Source organism: Leuciscus leuciscus, assembly GCF_965113295.1.
Source record: "Leuciscus leuciscus genome assembly, chromosome: 6".
In the NCBI taxonomy this organism is placed as follows: Eukaryota; Metazoa; Chordata; class Actinopteri; order Cypriniformes; family Leuciscidae; genus Leuciscus; species Leuciscus leuciscus.
This window is the reverse complement of record NC_138730.1, coordinates 20,127,909-20,152,038: the sequence shown is the minus strand read 5'-3', so window position 1 is coordinate 20,152,038 and position 24,130 is coordinate 20,127,909. Positions and strand designations below refer to the sequence as shown.

Here is a 24,130-nt window from a genome sequence, read left to right as displayed (position 1 = left end):
TTTGATATGACATCAGGCTGGTGTACCCACAGGCCTTGTGAGGTGTGCACCAGCAGGGTGATGAAGCTGGACGTGGCAGGACAGATGCAGTTCAGGGCCAGCATGGCATATTTAAACTCTTCCTCACAAACAATATGATCTGAAAGGGAACATCACAGCACAATTGTGTTGGAAAGTTATGCATTAAAGTATCCTGGCTATTTCTCTACATTTAGTCATTGTTTGAATTGAAATGTTCTGGAATAAATTAATTGAGACAGATTTAACAATACCTGCAAATTTCACATGAAATTTGTTTTCTGGTTTGAGAATCTGAACAAAAAGAGGACAGCTTGGAGCAAAGTCCTTTACTGCCCAAGCCCTCAGGATGGTCTGGTAATCCTAAAAAAAAAATAAAAAAAATATTATTAAAGGTGGAATATTCATAGTAATAATTACATAAATAAAGCTCTGCAAAAAATATTCTATATGTCCCATCTCTTCACAGATAAAGACAAAGCTTTAACATTTTTAATATTAATTCTTCACTTTTTGAACCGCAAGAATACATACTGCTGCATTTCGATCAGCCTCACAGCGACAGGTCAGAATGAAACAAGCCTCAGCATTATCCAGCCTGTATAGAAAGAGAATGCATCTTGAATTCTTGTTGTTGTTTCTTTTTCTTACACCAGTTTTTATTTTATTTTATTGTTTTAAGTGTAAACCTCTCTAATTTATATTTAAGCTTTATTTTAAGTGTTTTGTTTAACTACTGCCACATGCAGGCTTAGGAAGATGAAGGAGAGAGGGCTGGATCCAATTGCAGCACTTTTAAATTTCTATTCCACAAACTAAACTAAACAAACAAGGTATTCCAAATGTAACAGCTAAGCAAACAACACAGACAATACAGGACAAAGAACTGAAATTGAGGACTTAACTGAGTTAAATACACAGGCTAAAGGAGGAACCAAACAAGACACAGGTGAATATAATCAATTAACCAATGAGTAACCATAGTAACAAAGATGATAATCAGAAACCAAGGAACTAAAAACAGGAAGAAAACACAGGAACCAAAGGAAACACAACATAAGAGTCCACAAGCAGAAAATAACCGTTACAGTACTCTCCCCTCTCATGCCAGAACTAGTCTAACTGTGGAAGGAGGGTGACACCAAGGTGAAGCCGACAGACAAAGACAAAGGAGCCAGGGAGCAGAGCCATTTGGACAAAGATCCACGCCAGAACCGATGGAGAGTGGAGCCAGGAGCCTGACTAACTGAGGTAGAGCCGGGAGATGTGGAGACCCAGGTGAAGCTGAGGAGATGAAGATCCAGGGAAACACCGCTGATCTGGAATGCCAAAGTGGAGCCGCAGCATTGCAGGACAAAGGTGGAGCTGGGGGCTCAGCAGACCCTGGTGGAGCCGGAGGGAGTGAGGACAAAGGAAGAGCTGGAGGGAAGGAGGAACACGGTGGATCCAAAGGGGTGGAAGGCTGAGGCGCAGCCGGAGGCCCGGATGCCCGGAGGTGGAGCTGGGGAGTCAGGCGAAGCCAGAGATAGAGGGCTGGATGGGACCAGCAGAGACAAAGGAGCTGGGCTGCTGGGCAGAAAGAAGGAGACAGGGGGCTGGGCAGCTAGGCTGAACCAGCGGTGACGAAGGAGACAAGCGGAGACTAGACACAGCAACCACTCCTCAGTGGTGGGCATATGGGCGGGGCTCCACTCCAACTTCTACAGGGACAGATGTTGGTGCCGACTCTCGCACCTGTTCAGACTCGGTGACTGGCTCGTTTCGGCCAAGCGATCTCACGCTCAACTTTGTTACAACTACTATGTACTTACATTTAAAAAAAAATTTAGGTACAAAGTACTAATTGTGTTCATGTTGTACTGCCAAATACTTTTGCTGGTATTGAAGTGGGATTCGGGTAAGGTTAGGGACAGGTTTGGTAGTAAGGTTTAAGGGTGGGTTAAGGGGTAAGGGGTTTAATTTAAATGTTAGTGCATAGTAGTTCATATAAATTGGGACAATATGGTGTAACATTGTTTATAATATAGTTTATACACTGATGTAATACAATATGTTACATTGACGTATTATTGTTTTGTATTATTGTTATATTATTGTATACAAAACATGATGACCACTCACAGGTGAAGTGAAAAATTACGCTGTAAAAAAATAAGAATGGTCAATTTTAATTTCATGGTGACTTAAACATGAGTTATTTCATTAGCTAACAAACTAACGTGCAATATGTGTTTTACAGCATTTATTCATCTTTGTTCATATTAGCTAATAAAAATGCTATTGTTCATATCTCATGTTAGTTTACAGCACATTAAGTAATGTTGACATTAACAGAGATTATTACATGCTTTAGAAGTATTGCTCATTGATAGTTCGTTAACAAATGAAATCTTATTGTAAAATGTTACCGATTTATGTCTTAATATCTTACACAAATTTGCTTAAGCAAATTTATAAAAAAAAATTAGGCACTTTATAGCAAAACTGTGGCATATGGATTCTGTTCCATGTATATGTGATTCGCAGTAAAAATTTGATTTCACAACAATCAGGTTTGAAAAAGCTTGCAGTTTGCTAACTCAACAAAATCTTTCAAGATATAATTTATGGCCCTTTTTAATAGAAATACTCAGTGTGATAAGGCAGAAATCATGATTTTTTTTTATATATTATGGCATTTTTTGTAGATGTGGGATGTGTGAAACAGGCCCAAGATATTGCAACAGATAAATATAAATATATCTCTTTGAACTCACTTTGCTCTGACCAAATCTTGATCTTTGAGAGCAGAGCCCTGCAGATATATGACCCTATGTGACCACATTGGGATCCGCAGTACCCGTCTCACTGACGCATCCAGCTCTGTTGGGCAAAGGATGATGACATAGTACTCCTGGAAGACATCAAATTATTATTTATTATTATAGCTCTCTATACAAAGCATAGGCTATGACTTTATTATAGTCCCTGAACGACAAAGGTATGCATGTTAAATATGTAGTTCAAGTCATGCAGTGATATTTGTGTATATTTTATATGACAGTCCTAGGTTTGGATGTTTTGTTAATGGCATGTATTCCTGCAAAATAAGAGACTGACAGATCGTGTTTCAAAATGGAAAGATTTTGATGGTGCCCGGGGGGGCTCAATGTTTACACTTTTGGGGGAGATAAACCCATTAATGGCATACAAATAGTAGTCAATAAACAATAAACTGGGTTAAGAGAATGTATTTCAACATAATAACATACACATGCTTTAATTTATAAAGTGAACGCAAGTCTCTAAATTGTATAATTTTCTTATTATTTAAACTTCAATGTAAGCTGTCCAATTACTACAATACCAGCAAAATCATAAAGTTATAATGTAAGTGATAAAATGATCCTTTGAACTGTTGCTTAGGGTGACCATATGTCCTGTTTAACCAGGACATATCTGGCCAGGATTTCGAGATCGCCCAAAATGCCCGGGATTCGGCTTTTGCTTTCTACAGTCACCATTCATTATGTTTACATTATTACGTTATTTGACACTGACACGTACGTGCCAGCTTTGCAGGTCATGCATTCTGATTCACACGGATCCCGATCGAGACGAAAACACAGGAATTTTCTTAGCAATGCTAGAACGCACATCAACCGATCACTTGTTTAGTGTTCATGTAAACACTACATTCAGATTAACCAATCGGAAGTAATTCAGTACTACTGAATCAAAAGGTGTACATGTAAACAAAATGAATGGCGACGAGAAAGCAAAAGCCGAATCGCGGATATTTTGGGCGATCTCGAAATCCCGGCCGGACATGACCTGGAATATGGTCACCCTACTGTTGCTGAATTTAATAAATGAAGCAAACTGACACTATATACGCATATAAAGCCTAGTGTATGTCAGGTCCATAATATTAGTAAGAACAGTGACAAATGACAATAACAATTAAAGGCTCACTGAAGTGCTTTGGAACACACAGCTTTGTATGATGCTAGCGAATCCGAGCGCTGATGATACGTTGGATTCAATAGAAGAGGTGTGAATAAAATTCTAGCCATTTCATTCTTAACCAACATACAGAAAACGTAATAAAACTTGAGCGTTTGAGCAAACGAACACACAGACACACATCTCCAACCCATTTTGCTCCGTGACGTGTCAACGGTCGCTTTGGCCAGCAAAGCTTTTTATTAATTTATAGCATAGGGGGCGGAACACTTTAGATTCTAGAGAGCATTTGATTGGACAGAAGATGTGATGAGAAGTGCAGAGCGATGTCATAAAAATCCGTGATCCATTTCAGCAGAAATGAGAGACTAAGTTTTGAATGCTTATACCTCCTAAATGCAAATTGTGTTATTGTTTTGGAACACACCGGCTTATTCATAACCTTAAGGCTAGCATATTTATACTATAAGCTAAAAAACGTACATTTTGATTTCAGGGGGCCTTTAAGTATTTGAATAGCTGCCAAAAAGACCATCCATTGGAACTGAGTGTTACCTTTGAACTGTCATTTCTTTGATAATTCAACGTACCTTTTATAATTCTGTCATTTGTTTTTGTTGTACCTGAAGTCTGGGGTGGGCATAAAATTCATTTAGGAAATCCATCAGCAGGTCGATTTTGATCGAACTGACGCACAGCACCACGTGTCTCTCGGTTTCTGCGTAATCTCCTCCTGATTTCTGCCGCTCCATCCACAAGTAGGCTAGATCCTCAATCTAGTGTCATCACACCAGAAAGAAAACACCATGACGCATAGCATTATCTCTAATTTATCTCTAATTGCCTGTAGATTATTGCTCTGATATGTCCCTCATGGGATCTGGGGATTGTTAAGTGCATTAATATTGTGAAGCCCTTTGTGAGGACTGCCCTATTTCATCCCAATTTGTGAGATTCATTGTTATTATTTTATAATATTAGGAGCACTAGATTTTAACAGTAAGAAAATGTGCACACAGTTTTTGTTTTTGTTTTTTTTTAATATTTAATAACATTTTGATTAAAAATGTACTTTTTAAAAAAAGTTTTATAATATTTTAACAACTTGCTTTAGTACAATGAGAAGATAAATGGCAATTATTAAAGTATGGAAATAGTAACTTTTTAAATAATTGTCTAGTTTTTATAATATCACACTTTTATAATATCACCAGTATCCACTTTATTTTTTTAGCAACAAACCAGTGTGTTTGTGATAACGGTAATAAATTAAAACAATATGATAACAAATACAAGTTCGCAACAAAAATCTATTCCATTTGAAAATGTTCCTCCCGAACTTTGTTAATAAAGCATCATCTTAAAGTATAGTATCAAAGGCAAGCTTACCTGTATAGGCAGGACCATTAAAGCGACAATTATCATAATAACCACCAGCAACTTGGAGGGCCAGATATCAGGAACAACATCTCCAAACCCCACTGTAGAGAAGGTCACGATGCAGAAGTAGAATGAGTCAAAAACTGTGAGTTTGCCTCCAGCACGCTGCAAATGCTCAACTCCACAAATGCTGGAGAGGTGGAAAAGTTTTGAAACAAATCCAACAAAAGTAAACGAAACAAAGGAGTCCATGTTAAGTTTGCAGGAAATGGGGGACTGTATACTACAATAATATATGTATTAATATATGAATTATTAACAGTCCTCAGCACGCCTCTCTCTGCACTCAGTTATATGCTCTCAACTACCATTGCCTACCAACATTAGTTCAAATTTAGTAGTATCTCACTCAGTTAAGATATGGACTCAATTTAGAAAACAGACTGGGTTGCATAGGTCTTCTACACTCTCTCCGATAATTAAAAACCACAGTTTTGCACCCTCTAATATGGATCAGGCGTTTCGAATATGGTTTGATAAAGGCATAAGGACCATTGATGATCTCTATGAGTGTGGAGTTTTCTCGTCCTTTAATAACCTTTCCAAAAGATTTGACTTGCCTAATTCCCACTTATTTCGTTTCTTTCAAGTCAGGCATTTTGTGCAAAAACTATTCCCTCACTTTCCGAATCGCCCCCCTGAATCGCCATTGGATGACTTCTTAAAGCTTGAACCACATTCAAAACACTGTATTTCTGTAATTTATAATTTGATTCACAATAATAATCCAGCCTCTACAAGTAGGGCCAGAGCGGCATGGGAGGGAGACTTGGGATTTGAAATCTCTGATGAACATTGGGAGCGCATTCTTGCTCTCATTCACACATCATCTATTAGTGCAAGACATGGCCTGATACAGTGTAAGATTCTACATAGGGTTTACTATACAAATGCTAAACTTGCTAAAATATACCCCTCTGTCAGCGATGCATGTAATAGGTGCAAGCAATCACCAGCAGATCTCATTCATATGTTATGGGGATGCCCTAAATTAAATGATTACTGGACTAAAATATTCAAAATTCTGAGAGAAGCCTTCGCCATAGATCTTGACATAAATCCTCTTCTGGCCATCTTTGGGATGACCGTTGAAGTTAACCTTTCTGTAACGGTTCAAAAGGCTCTAGCCTTTACTACTTTACTAGCAAGACGTCTCATACTTCTGAAGTGGAAACATGCCTCACCCCCTTCTTTTGATTCATGGCTGAAAGAAGTGTTCACTTGCATTAAATTGGAAAAAATCAGACTGTCACAGACTGGATCTTTAAGGACCTTTGATAAACTGTGGCGCCCCTTTTTAGACTATTTACTAGCTAATTCTCAAGACACTTAAGCTGAGCATCCTCTGATGATTTATTTATTTTATTTTGAAAATGCTTTAGGATATCAATATTGTATTTTTTTTTTATTATTATTATTATTTTCTTTTTTTATATGATTATTTTTTTTTTACATAATTTTTTTTTTCTTTTTTCTTTTTTTATTGGAGACTGTAGGTTGTTTACTTGAGGGAGGGTTTTATTGGGGTATTAACAGTGTGGAACGATTATTTTATAAAATCATTGTTATTATACATTGACTTGATGTTCCCAGCAGAAAAAACAATAAAGAAATTAAAATTAATATATGAATTATTGTCAAACTATGATTATATACTCACTAGCCACATTTTTAGGTACACCTGTTCAACTGCTCGTTAACATAAATATCTAATCAACCAATCACATAGCAGAAAAATCAATGCATTTAGGCATGTAGACATGTGTTAGCTGTGTTCGAAATCGCCCCTATACCCTCATTTTCTTGGCACACTTTGGGTTCCTTAGTACCAATTGAGCATTATTTAAATGCCACAGCCTACAGAGTATTGTTGATGATCACGTTCATCTCTTTGGGGCTGTTTACACCTGGCCACTGCGTTTTCTCAGATCGGATAGCTATCTGATTTATCAAAACGATTCCATTTACACCTGGTCACATAAATGTATTTTAAATCCGATCTTCAATTCCTGCGCTATATGCAGATTTAATGGAGGGCACGTCACCGAAAGCAACAGATATGAGCTGCATTTTATTGATCATCAGCTAATTTTAAAATCAAAGACTGTGATAGGAGAGAGCAGCAACAGCCCTGGTAAGATCATTTCGTTTCTTTACTTTCAATGAAGCTGATTGTGTGTTAAGCGTCTGCGACTTACTTTCACTTTGATTTGCGATAGTTTGCAATTGGCTTGATGAATAGATGCTCAGCTCCTCATCTGCAGTGATGCGTGCTGCAGTAGTGCCGTCATATCTGGCTATAACATAACATATAGCCTGTAACGCTCTCACACGTTTATTTTTTAGCATTGTTGGGAGGAGTACAATTTACATATGTGGTTTCAAAAACCAGACGATTTACATTTCGTCTGGAATGCGGCCCAGACCACCTCCTGATGTGGTTTGAGCGATCGGATTTAAATCCGTCTCAAATGCGTTTCGGAGGGCATTTACACCAGGTCTTTTCACGATCGGATAGCTATCCGATCATAGAAAACGCATGAAGTGGCCAGGTGTAAACAGCCGCTTTATGACCACAGTGTTTAACCATCTTCTAATGGCTACTTCCAACATGGATATTACTTCCATGTCACAAAGCTCAAATCACCTCAAACTAATTTCTTGAACATGACTTTGAGTTCACTAAACTCAAACATCCTCCACAGTCACCAGATCTCAATCCAATAGAGCAGCTTTGGGATGTGGTGGAACGGGAGATAAGAATCATGGATGTGCAGCTGACAAATCTGCAGCAACTGAGTAATGCTATTATATCAATATGGAAAAAAAATCTCTGAGGAATGTTTCCAGCACCTTGTTGAATCTATGCCATGAATAATTAAGGCAGTTCTGAAGGCAAAAGGGGGTCCAACCTGGTACTAGCAAGGTGTACCCAAAAAGTGGCCGGTGAGTATTCATACCATTCTTATTCATTATGGAAGAGAATTGAAATATTCACTGTAACACACTCCTACAGAAATTACGTCGTAATGAAATGCAAAATTTTTATATTCTGCATATTCTTGAATGATGCAATTTTTTGCATTGCATTCATGGTTTTACTTTTCATTAGTACAATTTCACCAAGTCACTAATGAAAAGCAATGCCACTTTTCCTCTCTAATGATTTCATATGGATGTTGCAAAAATTATTTTCTGTATTCATGATTGACCATACGTAGTGTTTTAAAATGAATCACACAATCTGACGTTTCACGGTTATTTATGAGCATTGCAAAGAGACAAAATCATCAAAAGTTTTTAACAGCATGAGCATTTTGCATTTTACATGCATGATACACAGAACAAATATTTTTGAGCAAATGCCTTATAGAAGGATATACAAGCTCAATTTCTGGGTAAAACCACCAAACACTGACTAATGTGGCAAATGGTCATTAAGTGATGGGATCAGGAAATGACAGAGAACTCATCTTTTGCTCTGACTCTCTGTCTGCATTAGCTCTCCAAATGACACCAAGTCTATGAGCAAACAGCTTGTGAAAATCTCCTCTAAAAGCGTTGCGATGCACTTACTGGCAGTGTAATGGTGATCATGTAATGCTGCCTGTGGTTTTTCTAATGATGAACACTTGACCACAGAGCAATTAGTATATTGATTTAGTTCTGAGATAAAAGAAAATACTCCAATATATTGACAACTAAAATAAAGTTAATGTTGCTGAGGTCTACAGCAGATAATCTGCAGCTACGCCATCTGAAAAACAAAGGATGCTAGAGCTTCTCTCTGAAATAAATACACTACATGACTTTTAGCCTGATATTTGCCCCAATTTTTAGCCTTGATGTGTCAATGCTACTTGCCTAAAGTCAGAGATTTGTAGATCAAACTGTAGATTTTGGGCAGTCGGAGTAGACAGATTTCACAGAAAAGACATTGGTCAATAAAGTGAGATTAAATAACTGGTTTTATTCATTTGGAGGAATACTGAGGGCCCTATCTTGCACCCAGCGCAATTGACTTTGTACACCAACGCATGTATCATTCCTATTTTGCACCCGACGCACAGCGAACTTTTCCCTCTGCAGACGCACGTCGGTAAATTAGGAAATTAACTTCCCTGGTGCTATTTTCCAGTTCCAGAAAACAATTCCGTCAGTGGCGCGTTCAGATGCTATTTTAAGGGCGCATGCTTGGCCATAATGTAGCGTGTGTCTCTTATCTACACAGATGCAGCAGTTGACATTTTTGCAAACCATACATAATTACAAGGAAAAATATTCCACACGAGGGATGAAGATGTGAAAAAATAGGCATAAATCTGGCTTCCACATTTACCAAAATTATTATACGCCTGTTTGACCAAAGCTAATTTGGGTGCGTTTCTCCATCCCCATACATTGTCACTTCTCTGTCTTTTACGGCCCTGACGAGAACGTCGGTCTCCTCGGATGTGAACCGCTCCTGGCGTGCGCCTGGCAAATCCGCCGTTATAATAGCAAACCGCCATGGCACAAGCGCGCCTGCTTTTAAAGGGAATGTGAGATGACGCTGTGATTGGTTTATTGCACGTTACGCCCAAACCACACCTATGAGTAATGTAGCTACTTCAGACCAACCCATTTTAGATTTGAGTCATTTATCCCGCCGGTATAATAGTAACAGCACCCGAGATCCGCCCACAAAGTTACTTGCGTTTTTGCGCTTGATACTTGCGTTTCAGATCGTTAAAATAGGGCCCTGAATCTGTTTTTGTGCAAGTGAGATGAGTAAATGCTTTCTGACATTTAGTCTAGAAGTACAATAACCATCATTTTAAACAGCGCACAGAACACAACACCTCTGCACTTACACACGATTTCTCTCAACATGGGGACAGGAGAGGTATCAGCCAATAAATGGGAAAACAAATTAACAAGCGTTACTTGTTTGAAAAAATAACTGTTGTAAATTTAAATGCGTTACTTAAAATGTTTTACTTAAAGTAATCTGATTAAGTAACTCACATGACTTGTAATGCCTTTCCAATCACAATTTAGGCCAAACTATGTACTAGGGTATTTTACAATTAGTCTGGCAACACACCAGGGATTAATAAGGATGTGAAAACAGATGGACAAGCACATTTGTGGTGAGTAAGTGCTCCTGCCTCTAAAAGCAGAAAATGAGCTGCAAGTCAATCTGTTTCTTACCCTGAACAGAGCTGCACATCTAATGCTTCAATCTCAGTCAAATGAGAGCAAACAGGCAAACACTGATTAAGACCAGGAGACACAGTTCCCCGCTGAAAAATCCAGCATAAACCAGGGGTGCATTTCCCAAAAGCATCGTTAGCCAACTATGGTCGCAAATTCCGTCGTTATCAGCATAGTTCAACGAGTCGGTGTTTCCCGAAACCATCGTAACCATCGACAGCTCTCGACCTGTGGTTAAAAGCAGAGTTTCTTGTTTGCATGACATGAGGACTTAAGTAATCCTTGTCTAGAGCAAAATAAGCAAGCTGACATTATAAGTGCAATCTGTATCTTTTATTTAAAATACATACAAATGTAATTTACGTCTTTTAGTTTGTCAAGAGATTTAAAGCACCGTTTTTGAAGATTGCGCATGTGTGAACGTGCTCTAGTACGTAGATGTTTTGCTATAAATTACGAACATGGCATCTGAGAATTATTTCACATTTTTCTCAGTTATTTTGCTTTATTTCCAGATTCAAGCATAGGCTCTTTTATGATTGAATCTGGAAATAAAGCAAAATAACTGAGAAAAATGAGAAATAGTCCTCAGATGCCATGTTCGCAATTTATAATTCGATCTCAAACAGATTCATTAAAGAAAGTTATTACTCCACCACCTGCGTGACATCATTAGCCAATGTGGTTGAACGACCAATTTGCGACAATATGGTTTCCGAAAACAGTCGTGTTGATTTCTTCAGCGATGCATCATACTATGGTAGTGAACCAGCAAGTTATGTTGTTGTACGGGAAACGCACCCCAGGCTGGTTTATGCTGGGGTTTTTTTTATGTTCTTGTTGTTCCTATTATCTTCAGTGGTTTTGCTTGTTAACAGCAGGTGTTTATCACTAATGCTCAATCATCACTTGTAGAGTAAATCTCCTTTATTTCACTAACTGTTCATTGCTTCAGTGTTACTTTTACTCTCTATAGATTGGGATCATATGAAAACTGAAAAGTGTTTGTTTAACACTGAGGATTTTACTGTGTACCAGCAAAACGCTTTTTTTCCTTATCAAATAGTTCATTCAAATTCATTTGGAAAATCGTCTTGGTCGTGTTCTAACTACAAACACACTAATAAAAGTGATATGTGACCCATTTTGTTGTGGTATTGCTGGGATCAATCCAGTACCCAAAAGACAATATACCACCAGCACACCAGCATCCCATGCTGGGATCCAGAAAACCAGCAACCAGCATCCCATGCTGGGATACAGGAAACCAGCAACCAGCAACCAGCATCTCATGCTGGGATACAGGAAACCAGCAACCAGCAACCAGCATCCCATGCTGGGATACAGGAAACCAGCAACCAGCAACCAGCATCTCATGCTGGGATACAGGAAACCAGCAACCAGCAACCAGCATCCCATGCTGGGATACAGGAAACCAGCAACCAGCATCCCATGCTGGTCCCACCGTACAAAGCATACCTTATGCTGGTGACCAGCAATGCTAGATTTTTCAGCAGGGTTGTCGGGAAATCCTGTTTGACAAGCAGTTTGTGGTCGAATTAGGCTAAATCTAGACTGTTTATGTGCATGTGCCTTGTATGTGAGTGTGTACATGAGTTGACTCACAAAGTGAAAATGAGGCAGACAATGGTGGAGATGAGGATGAGGACCTGATTGGACATGGCTGACTGTGTCCAGTGAGTAGCACGATGAAGATCATTCTGAGAGCCAGAGAGAAACGATGATGGAATTACATTGAGTTTATTGTATATTTAAATGTTTGGTTGAACTGTCCTTTTAATGCTGTCTACAGCAGGCAGATAAATAGTCTGATCAATTTCCTACAGTATGACTACAGCAGGGGTGCCCAACCCTGCTCCTGCCGATCGACTGTCCTGCACAGTTAATCTCCAACCATAATCAAACACACCTGAAGCAACCAATTAAGGTCTTCAGGATCACTTGAAAATGAAAGGCAGGTGTGTTTGAGTAGGGCTGGAGAACTGTGTAGACAGTCAATCGGCAGGAGCAGGGTTGGGCACCCCTGGACTACAATATAACAAATGCATGTCTATACTTTCTTCAAAACATATACTCACAATCATGTTTTCCAAGGCACGTTTTGCCAGCCAGCATTTCAGAAACACAGGGATGAAGAGGTTCCGTAGAGGACGATAAAAAATCTGTTACAACAAAGACCACCCATTAAACTTTCACAGACAACTGAAGCTTTTCACCAAAACAGACATTTAATACGTAATAATAAATAATCTTATAAGAATGCTCGTTTTTAAAATGCCAATGTAAGCTCTAAACACATACAGTGGGAGAACAAGTATTTGATACACTGCCGATTTTGCAGGTTTTCTCACTTACAAAGCATGTAGAAGTCTGTAATTTTTATCATAGGTACTCTTCAACTGTGAGTGACGGAATCTATAACAAAAATCCAGAAAATCACATTGTATGATTTTTAAGTAATTAATTTGCATTTTATTGCATGACATAAGTATTTGATATATCAGAAAAGCAGAACTTATTATTTGGTACAGAAACCTTTGTTTGCAATTACAGAGATCATACGTTTCCTGTAGTTCTTGACCAGGTTTGCACACACTGCAGCAGGGATTTTGGCCCACTCCTCCATACAGACCTTCTCCAGATCCTTCAGGTTTCGGGGCTGTCGCTGGGCAATACGGACTTTCAGCTCCATCCAAAGATTTTATATTAGGTTCAGGTCTTATGGTATGTCAAGGCCCCTACATGGCTCCATCCATCCTCCCCTCAATACGGTGCAGTCGTCCTGTCCCCTTTGCAGAAAAGCATCCCCAAAGAATGATGTTTCCACCTCCATGCTTCACGGTTGGGATGGTGTTCTTGGGGTTGTACTCATCCTTCTTCTTCCTCCAAACACGGCGAGTGGAGTTTAGACCAAAAAGCTCTATTTTTGTCTCATCACACCACATGACCTTCTCCCATTCCTCCTCTGGATCATCCAGATGGTCATTAGCAAACTTCAGATGGGCCTGGACATGCGCTGGCTTGAGCAGGGGGACCTTGCGTGCGCTGCAGGATTTTAATCCATGATGGCGTAGTGTGTTACTAATGGTTTTCTTTGAGACTGTGGTCCCAGCTCTCTTCAGGTCATTGACCAAGTCCTGGTGTGTAGTTTTGGGCTGACCCCTCACCTTCCTCATGATCATTGATGCCCCACGGCCAAGAGGTGAGATCTTGCGTGGTGCCCCAGACCGAGGGAGATTGACCGTCATCTTGAACTTCTTCCATTTTCTTATAATTGCGCCAACAGTTGTTGCCTTCTCACCAAGCTGCTTGCCTATTGTCCTGTAGCCCATCCCAGCCTTGTGCAGGTCTACAATTTTATCCCTGATGTCCTTACACAGCTCTCTGGTCTTGGCCATTGTGGAGAGGTAATAAATAAAATGCAAATTAATTACTTAAAACTCATACAATGTGATCTTCTGGATTTTTGTTTTAGATTCCGTCAATCACAGTTGAAGAGTACCTATGATACAAATTACAGACTTCTACATGCTTTGTAAGTGGGAAAACCTGCAAAATCAGCAGTGTATCAAATACTTGTTCTCCCCACTGTATCAGCCAAAAGGGAACACAGAAGGTCTAATCTTCCAACTTTAATGTTTTATGCAAAAGTTTCTACAACATAAATGAAATTTCACTGTGATTAAAAAAAAAAAAGAGTTGTAAACAAGTTGCTATATTTGCTCTAAAATGGTATTTGGTTTCTAGGGTGTTCTGCTATGGTGTTGAGGGTGGCTGTGTAGTGTGGTAGGTTATGAGTTATGAACCGAAGATTAATTCTATAGTAAAAAGATATAGTACAAGAGATGCTTGTAAACAACACTAATAATAAAAGACCAGATAAACATATTAATGGATTATGCATTCAATCGAATAGGCCTACATCTTTATATAGGAAAATAATTGTTCAGGTGTGGCAGCACCGATATCACAGGAATATTATTTTCAGTTGTATGTCAACAGTTGTTCAATTATATACTTACTCCGATCACAAAGGGCACTGTGTCAGTCATTTCCAAGATAAACGCTATTTGAAGTACCTGCTGACATATGTTTCCCTAGATTGTTAGAGAGATAAACAAACAGAATTAACACAGATGGTATCAATAGTTGCATGAAAAATATACGGTATCAGTAGATTGTTTCTTTAGGGTCATTGTTTTGATGTTGATGTTCGATGTTCTTGTAAACTGATATGGAAAATACTAAAAATGTATACCTTGTATCGTAGATATGTCAGCAGGATTCTTATGAATAAACATATGACAGCGACAGACACCTAAAGAAAATAGCTATTTGTTAAAATACATCAATAACTTTATATTAGATCCATAACACAAACATTTCACAAAATAAAAAAAATAAAATAAAAAAATTGTGGATATTATGAGATTTATCTGCAGAACTACCTGTACAGCCCAAAGCGTTTGATTTCGTTCAACCCAAATAATTGAGGCCCTGGTAACAATAAAGGGTTATTAACATGGTGCAAATTAATAAATCAGAGCAATTTTATATATTGAAATTCTGTCCTGTTTTTGGTTTCTTTGGAAATCCATACCAGTTGATTCCAAGCAGGGTATAATTTTTGTATGTGCAGTCCAAGCTGTGAGTAGAGGAATTACATTATTTTGAAGCAGATTTCATTATGGAACAGTCATTTTATAGAAATATAAACTGAATCATTATTTTTTTACTAATCCTCATATAAAGAATTGTTACTTTTACAAAATGAAGCAAGGTATTTATTTTCTAGTTTTGTTATATACAAACTCATTCGACTTGGGCCAGTAACATAAAGGAAGTCTGCCTTCAAACACAATCATCATTAGATGTGTGTAGGGAATTGACTAGTAAGTGTAATGAAATTAGAGACTGTTAGTGCCTTTATGAGCAGAATTTTTCAGCCCATTACTGTTTTTTTCTGTATAAACACATTTTCCTTTAACCCTTGTATCATGTTCGAATTCTGGGTGATTTTTATGTTGCGGGTCAAATTGACCCTAATCAGATTCAATACAATTCAAGAACATTTACACTATAAAAAATAAATAAAAAAAATCAGGTGGAAACAGTAAATCTTTAATATTAATGCTTCTCACATATTACAAAAAAATAAATAAATATAAGAACATTATTTTTAAAACTGTATTTAACAACTATTTTTAACCATTTGTTTAAAAAATAAACAGTATTGTAAAAAAAAAATTAGATTATGTTTTTCATTTGAAATGTTTTTGTTTTATTTTTGTGAGCTTTCCTAAAGCTCGAACAGTAGAGCCAAAATCATGCATTCGATTCCCAGCGATATTAACATTCTTGAACTGATACAAATGTACGCCTTCTGTGCTGTGGTGTACATTTCTTTGCATAAAAGTGTCTCCCATGTACATTTAAATACTCTCAGAGGGTAGTTGAGAAACTGATATAAAAAAAAAATTATAAAAAAATTTGGGGTCTGTGCAGCTGCGGTTAACCATGAAATTGCGAGTCAAATTGACCCACTAAAATTAAACACTTCAGAAATTTTGTAGATGCATTCCAAAACACCTCAGAGACCTGAAACATCATACAAGGGTTAAGCCTCATCGAAAATACATTGTGAATCCAGTGAGTGATATAGTAATTAATCTTAATCTTAAAGTGTAATCCACACCCATCACACCCAAGGATGAGCCTTCCTGCCAAAGTTTATATACATTAAACAATGAAAAATATCTACAGTACCATGCGTGTTGTTCTCCTGAGTCAGACAGCACTCTGCATATATACAAAATGCAGCTTAACACACTGAGCGAAAAATAAAACACTCGCACCCTGAGACCTGAGGAATAAAAATAGTGTTTATAAAACATTTTAGACATTATGGTAGTACAAAAGAAGTTTCATGCACTCAACAAGTGAGACAAACTTTGGTCACATAGGTAAATATGGAACATATCACACATTTTAAACTAATAAGTAGAACTACATTTCATGTTAAACCAGTATGAAATTCGAAACGCATTTTCTGGACTAATGTTCTTAAAAATATATACATTTTCAAAGTATCTATTTTTTTTCATAATGTTTTGAATTTATGTGAGTATGTAAACAAGAAAGAATTCATTTTAGCATTTGTGATTGTAACAGGAAAATAAAAAAACAGACATACTCGATCGTTGGTTTTTGATGAAGTAAAACTGGAGGCGTTCTTTGAAACTATCCTTACTGGAAACGTCAACCTGCATCCTATGCGGCAAAACACATGACTGATTAAACATTTATAAATAAGTTGAGTCCAGGAGGAAATCCAGTCCAAACGCAATGCAAATCTCAAAGATTTTCGGCATCTTTGGTTTAAAAATTATAAGACCCCAACTCGAGTTCCCCCAATGAATTTCAGCCATTTCCACCACTGGTTGCACTCCATCACACTGGAGTTATTACTATTACTGTTTTTGCACAACATCAATAACTCATTTAAATATAGGTAAGAGTATTATCACAGTATAGGATTATACATCGGTCACAAGGCAGTAACTAGCCTGTATAAGGTCCAAACTAAAGTAGCCTACACTAATGCTTGTTTTGTATGTTGGTTCAAATGGTCTTAAAACATGTCAAAGACATTTCATTCACTTACTTGGCACCGTTTTGCCGTGTCTGCTCTCGAAGTAATAAATCCCCGAATCTGGGTTTAAGAGGCAGGGATGCCACTCCGTTGTCACCATCAGCCATGTTTCTCCAAAAGCTAAAAACAAAACAAAAAAAACTCCTTACAAGATCACGACAACGTCATAGAAGTCCACAGTTTTTTGTCTTTGACTTTTTCCAATTGCCCAGCTGCAAAATAATATCAAAGTGCGATTCCTGTTTCGCTCCCTTTGTCTCTCTTCTCTGAGTTCCCTCACGAGGGCAAACGCTCACATCTGGTGTGACTGATAGGCTGACTCAATGACTACAAATTGATGTCATTAGATGTCAGCGGCTTCCCCTCAGCATCAGCTTCTTCTCATATGTGCGGTTTCGTTGTCACTAGCCTAAATCCTAAAATTCAGCGCTTATAAACATTAAAGCATCTTTGCGCATGTTTACAATTAGGCTACAACAGTTCCAAGGAACGAAAACACTAGAACCACCGAATACAATTAGGCTAACAACTATACGCGAGTTAAGCGAGCTCTTGGCCAAAGCACTTGTCACACTCATCCATTCAATCCTGTTATTAAAAAATTATCAAACAAATATTTGTCGTTAGTTTATGGGACATTAGAATCAGAATCAGAATCAGAAAGAGCTTTATTGCCAAGTGTGCTTGCACCCACAAGGAATTTTTCTTGGTACTGAAGCTTCCAGTGCACATATACAAATACAAATACAAATACAAATACAACAAGAAACATAGTAATACAAATTCTAAGAATAAAATATATAAAAAAAAATAAAAAAAATAGTATAAAAAGTAAAAAAAGGGGTCACAGTTGGGTTTAGTCTGAATAAACATTTACAGATTATGAACATTACAGTATTTTGAGAAGTATGAATAATATAAATATAAATATCACCTGAGTTAGAGAATATTACACTAGACAGTGGGAGTCTAGTGCATGTTACAGATTATGAACATATTTACAGTATTTTGAGTAGTATGAATAATATAAATATAAATATCACCCGAGTTAAGAGAATATTGCACTAGACAGTGGGAGTATTGCACTTGCAGGCATATGCATTGGGGGGCATGTTAAGTGTTCAGAAGGGAAATGGCCTGTGGAAAGAAACTGTTCCTGTGCCTGGATGTTCTTGTGGCCAGTGATCTGTGTCGCCGTCCTGACGGTAACAGTTCAAACAGGGGGTGTCCAGGGTGAGTGGAGTCTGTGATGATTTTACCTGCTCTCTTCCTCACTCTGGAAGAGTACAGGTCCTGGAGGGTTGGCAGGGGGGCACCAATAATCCTCTCTGCTGTCCGGACTGTCCGTTGTAGTCTCCTGATGTCCGATTTGGTAGCTGAACCAAACCAGACAGTGATGGAAGTGCTTAAAACAGACTCAATGACGGCTGAGTAGAACTGGATCAGCAGCTCCTGTGGCAGATTGAACTTCTTCAGCTGGCGAAGGAAGTACAGTCTCTGCTGGGCCTTTTTCACAATGGAGTCAATGTGATTTGCCCACTTCAGGTCCTGAGAGATGGTAGAGCCCAGGAACCTGAATGACTCCACTGCTTCCACAGTGCTGTTCATGATGGTGAGAGGGGGGAGTGCTGGGGATTTTCTCCTGAAATCCACAATCATCTCCACTGTTTTGAGCGTGTTCAGCTCAAGGTTGTTATAGCTGCACCAGACAGCCAGCTGTTCAACCCCCAGTCTGTAAGCAGACTCGTCACCATTTTGGATGAGACCGATGACGGTGGTGTCGTCTGCAAATTTCAGGAGCTTGACAGAGGGGTCTTTAGAAGTGCAGTCATTAGTGTACAGGGAGAAGAGCAGTGGGGAGAGAACGCACCCTTGGGGGGCGCCAGTGCTGATGGTGAGGGTCCTGGATGTGAGCTTCCCCAGTCTCACTCGCTGCTGCCGGTGTGTCAGGAAGCTGGAGATCCACTGACAGATTGAGGATGGCATGGAGAGCTGAGTCAGTTTGGCTGTGAGAAGATCAGGGATGATGGTATTGAAGGCCGAACTGAAGTCCACAATCGGGATGTTGAGTAATAGCTTAAAGTTGAGTAATAGCTACAAACTAACTAGATAGCCCTACTGAGCGACGGCTTAGAATGTAGGGCCTAACATTTTGGCATATCATTCTGGAGTTGGCCTAAATATTCCAACGCTGTTCCTGAACTGATCACAGGGAGCCATGGGTGCGTGGATGCAGAAAAAATGTAGAGAAAATCAGTGTAAAAAATATAAAAAGAACAAATGAAAAAGATAAATTACCAATACATAAATCTAAAAATAAATAATTTTTTATTTAAATAACAGTAGAGTACTACAGAGAATAGATTCGCAATGTAACGTAATCAACACTTATATTTTAGTATTAAACTATGTAAGATTTGTACCTTAATATAACAGCTTCTAAGTCATTTTGATGGTAAACGAACTCATAGGGCGAATCATCCCGATAGCAAGGGGTGTTGAGAGAGCACGCATTTCAAACGTGAATCATGGCAGAGTCGACAAGGAAAACGAAGAAAGCGCGGTCGGAAGAGTGCAGAGACGGCTCTGCGTGAGTGGTATTTACGACAGTAACTCCAGTACTCCACAGTGACTCTAGGGGTCGCTGTTTGAGAAAATCGGAAACTGCATATTGTGCCTTTAATTGGTTGTATGTATACAATATATATGTGTGTGTGTGTGTGTGTGTGTGTCAGTGATGCGCGGGTTGATCCGAAATGAGCGGGTGCCTGCGGTCACCCGCGGTCACCCGCGGTTACGAGTCATCCAAAAATATTTTTAATGATATTCGGGTCGCGGTCGGTCGGGTCGTTTGAAATAAAGATGCCAATTAAACCTTTGTAATTTATATAGTACTAGAGAGCATATGAGCGGAGTGGAGCGGTGAGAATCTCCGCTCATCGCTCACGGAACTGTTCACCCCTCCGCTCCCCCGCTCAAAGCTACATCAGGCCGCTCCGCTCATTATCGCTCAGCGCTCAACGCAGTTTGCTCCGCGCTCCACTCAAATCGCCCCCCGCTCGCTCCAAAAAAGGAAAAAAAATCTACATGTATATCACTGTTAGCTTAGACCACAGCCTTACCTCCTAAACAACTAATGAGCAACAACAACATTTTTCAAATAGAAATGTTTTATTTCAAATTAGGCCTATAGGCTATAAGGAATATAGCCTACACAAAGTCCTGTAAAATTTAACGAATAAATGGGCCTAATAATATAAATAACAATTATATAAACAAAAATATAGCCTACATACATTTCTTTTAAATAAATTTACTATTAGGCCAGAATTTTGATAAGTTAACTTTTGCGCAACGCGCACGATTAAAATTTAAATGGGCTTATATCCATTGATTGTACACATAAACTGCTGTAAAATAAAACGAATAAATGGGCCTAATAATATAAATAAAATTTATATAAACAAAAATATAAAAAAATATACATAAACGTTTTAAAAGTTGGCTAAATTCTATTAGGCCAACATTCTTATAACTGAACTTTTGCGCAGCGCGCAGGATTAAAATTGAAATGGGCTTGTATCAATTGTTTGAATATTACACTATATTTAATTTACACTTTGTTACAAGTTACCGTAGGCCATTCAATTTGCTAACCTTTTGCTTTCTTCCCAGCGTGTTCAGATAGCACACTGCATGTTTTCGAGAGATGTGTCTTTTTAGATTCCAAAATGAATCTTTACTGACTGAAACGATGTCTCCACATTCGTTTTCTTCTACCACATTATAGTTAGTTTTATATTATAGTGTAGCCTACCTGTATGACTTCTTATTTTCCTTTTTGAAGTAGCCTACTTTTTGAACTCCATTATTGAGCCGAGTTTTGACTGAAAATAGAATCCATCTTGCAGTCATCAACTGAGTCAGGCTGAGCATGCTTCAGAATCGTGGTGTGCGCGGAGCGAAATTGGAGCGGGAAATAGGGCGACGCTCCATCCTTTTAAAAATGCCGCTCTGCGCTCTGTCCAAGATCCGCCCGCTCGCTCCCGCTCCACACTCCGCTCACATGCAATTTTCTATGAAATACATAGGCCTGCTACACTTTATTGGCTGAATAACTGGCGCGAAGGCACGAGCTCAGTCTGCAGGTAGAGATGGAGGCGGCAAGAGAAAAGGTGAAGACTGGGGAGTGGAAGCTCCGCAAATACAAAAAACAGAAAGAGCAAAATGTGGGAGACATTTGCCGAAATAATGAAAGATGATGACCAAAGTGCTGGCTTTGTCATGTGTACTTCTTGCTATGCATTTACTACTTTAAAAAAATGCGGGTCAGGAAGCGGGTCGGGTACAATATTTTCTTCTTTTTTTTTTGCGGTCCGAGTTGCGGGCGGGTTAGTTGAAAACGTCGGTCGGGTGCGGGTTGTTTATACATTGACCCGCGCATCACTGGTGTGTGTGTGTGTGTGTGTGTGTGTGTGTGTGTGTGCTTGTTTTTCTCGGTGGGGAATCCACAAAGACTCATGGTGACTCTTGTCACCGTGGGGACCTAAAGGTCATACAGAATGAGTTTTTTTTCTTTCTGTAATGGGTAGTTTTAGGGGTAGGGCTAGAGTAAGTGGATAGAATATACAGTTTGTACAGTATAAAAACCATTACATCTATGGAGACTGAGAGTCCCCTCAAAGATAGCAAACCAGAAATGTGTGTGTGTATGTATGTGTGTGTATAAATATATAGGCCTATATATATATATATATATATATATATATATATATATATATATATATATATATATATATATATATATATATATATATTAAGATAACGTTAAAGATATAGTTTTAAAAATCATTCTCAATATTAAATAATAGAGTTCACTTCACACTACAGCTATAGGCCTAACGATAATGCCACATAAAAACGATATTGTTGGAATCATTTTCAGATCGATTTTACCCAGCTGATGAATTATAAAAACATTGACAGCCAATCAGAATCCATCCTGCTGTAAAGAGCTTGAGCTAAAGTGACAGACAAGCTTAGAATAATCAGAACAATATCATCTGCTGGTGCACAGACAACAACATAGTGCCGGCCCAGATCTGGCCCACATCTGGTATGTGAATTCCTCAAGGCTCATGTGTGGGCCGGATCTGGGCTGACACTATGTTGCTGTCTGGATGTGGATGCTAATATAGTTATAATTATCTTTATAGTTATTGTTCTTGGTGTGAACAGATCTTAATATGGCAGAATCTGCCAGCAGTCGTGGGCCGTTTGTGACATCACAAAAGCTAGAATCTGCAAACAGCTCTGAGACACTGCTTATGATTTATGGGGATGAAAAAAACTGTAGTGGGTGGATTTTTACCATCGTGGTTGTGTACATACACTGCCAACACACATTTATGTTCAGACACCACGTAAAAGGGAATTTTACATTATAGGTCCCCTTTAAATATTTAATGTAACTTACAGTGGAGAAAATAATTATCTGATCCCCTGCTGATTTTGTAAGTTTGCCCACTTACAAAGAAATGAAGGGTCAAAAGGTAGGTTTATTTGAATAGATAGAGACAGAACATCAACCAAAAAACACATTATAATATAAGTTATAAATTGATTTGCATTTCAGTGAGTGAAATAAGTATTTGATCCCCAAGCATTTTGGTCCACTCCTCTTTACAGATACTCTCTAAATCCTAAAGGTTTCTTGGCTGTCGCTTGGCAACTCAAAGTTTCAGCTCCCTCCACCACAGATTATATATAGGATTAAGGTATGTAGACCATACCTGTCAACACTCCCGTTTTTCCCGGGTTTCTCCCGTTTTTTAGCCTTATCTCCCGGACCCCTCCCGGTTTGTTATTTCTCCCAGGATATATAATTTGCATGGCCCAAACTCCTTTATGAATAATCGGACCAATATGTTTGTCTAATGTTGACCAGTTGCCAATATGTTTGTCTAATGTTGACACCCCCGCGCCGAACGGTCCCCGCACAAATCTTCCGGATTTTGAAAACCAAATGTTGACAGGTATGATGTAGACTGGCTAGGCCACTCCAAGACTTTAATGTGCTTCTTCTTGAACCACTCCTTTGTTGCCTTGGAAGTATTTTCGGGGTCATTGTCATGCTGGAAGACCCATCCAAGACCCATCTTCAGGGTTGTGGCTGAGGGAAGGAGGTTCTCATCCAAGATTTTACGGCACATGGCCCCATCCATCAGCCCCTCAATATAGTGAAGACGTCCTGTACCCTTAGCATAGAAACAGCCCCAGAGCATAATGTTTCCACCTCCGTGCTTGACTGCAGGGATGGTGTTCTTGGGGTCATAGTCAGCATTTCTCTTCCTCCAAACACGGTGAGTTGAGTTGATGCAAAAGAGCTCAATTTTGGTCACATCTGGCCATAGCACTTTCTCCCAAGCCTTCTCTGAATCATTAGATGTTCATTGGCAAACTTCAGACGGGCTTCTACATGAGCCTTTTTGAGCAGGGGGACCTTACAGGTGCTGCAGGATTTCAGTCCATTGCGGAATAGTGTTTTACCAATGGTTTGCTTGGTGACTGTGGTTACAACTGCCTTGAGATCATTAACAAGCTCCTCCCGTGTTCTGGGCTGATCCCTCACCTTTCTCATCCTTATCCCTTGAGGCGAGATCTTGCATGGAGCTACAGACCGAGGGCGATTGATGGTTATTTTGTATTTCTTCCATTTACGAATAATTACACCAACAGTCTGTTGTCTCCTTCTCACCAAGCTTCTTGCTGATGGTCTTGTTGCCCATTCCAGCTTTGTGCAGGTCTACAAACTGGTCCCTGATGTCCTTTGACAGCTCTTTGGTCTTGCCCATGGAG

General features: G+C 38.9%; 1 protein-coding gene and 1 long non-coding RNA gene across 2 annotated transcripts in view; both read right to left on the bottom strand.

The window, feature by feature from the left end:
* kcnt2a (potassium channel, subfamily T, member 2a) overlaps positions 1-15,485 on the bottom strand; it is a gene marked incomplete at its 5' end in the record, with an annotated part of 37,739 nt that extends 22,254 nt beyond the window's left edge. Inside the window, 13 exons of the mRNA XM_082172141.1 lie at positions 31-139; positions 273-381; positions 553-616; positions 2,775-2,911; positions 4,587-4,739; positions 5,353-5,533; positions 12,226-12,320; positions 12,699-12,782; positions 14,643-14,717; positions 14,879-14,938; positions 15,069-15,117; positions 15,221-15,265; positions 15,433-15,485. Of these exons, the coding sequence (XP_082028267.1) occupies positions 31-139; positions 273-381; positions 553-616; positions 2,775-2,911; positions 4,587-4,739; positions 5,353-5,533; positions 12,226-12,320; positions 12,699-12,782; positions 14,643-14,717; positions 14,879-14,938; positions 15,069-15,117; positions 15,221-15,265; positions 15,433-15,485 (1,214 nt within the window). The remainder of the gene's footprint in view (positions 1-30; positions 140-272; positions 382-552; positions 617-2,774; positions 2,912-4,586; positions 4,740-5,352; positions 5,534-12,225; positions 12,321-12,698; positions 12,783-14,642; positions 14,718-14,878; positions 14,939-15,068; positions 15,118-15,220; positions 15,266-15,432) is intronic.
* A 582-nt stretch (positions 15,486-16,067) lies between these two features.
* LOC309500641 lies at positions 16,068-17,536 on the bottom strand. Its single transcript, XR_014206646.1, has 3 exons — positions 17,285-17,536; positions 16,814-16,890; positions 16,068-16,483 (listed from the first exon to the last, which is right to left on the bottom strand). It is a non-coding gene; the product is annotated as an uncharacterized lncRNA (long non-coding RNA).
* Between the last annotated feature and the right edge of the window lie 6,594 nt (positions 17,537-24,130).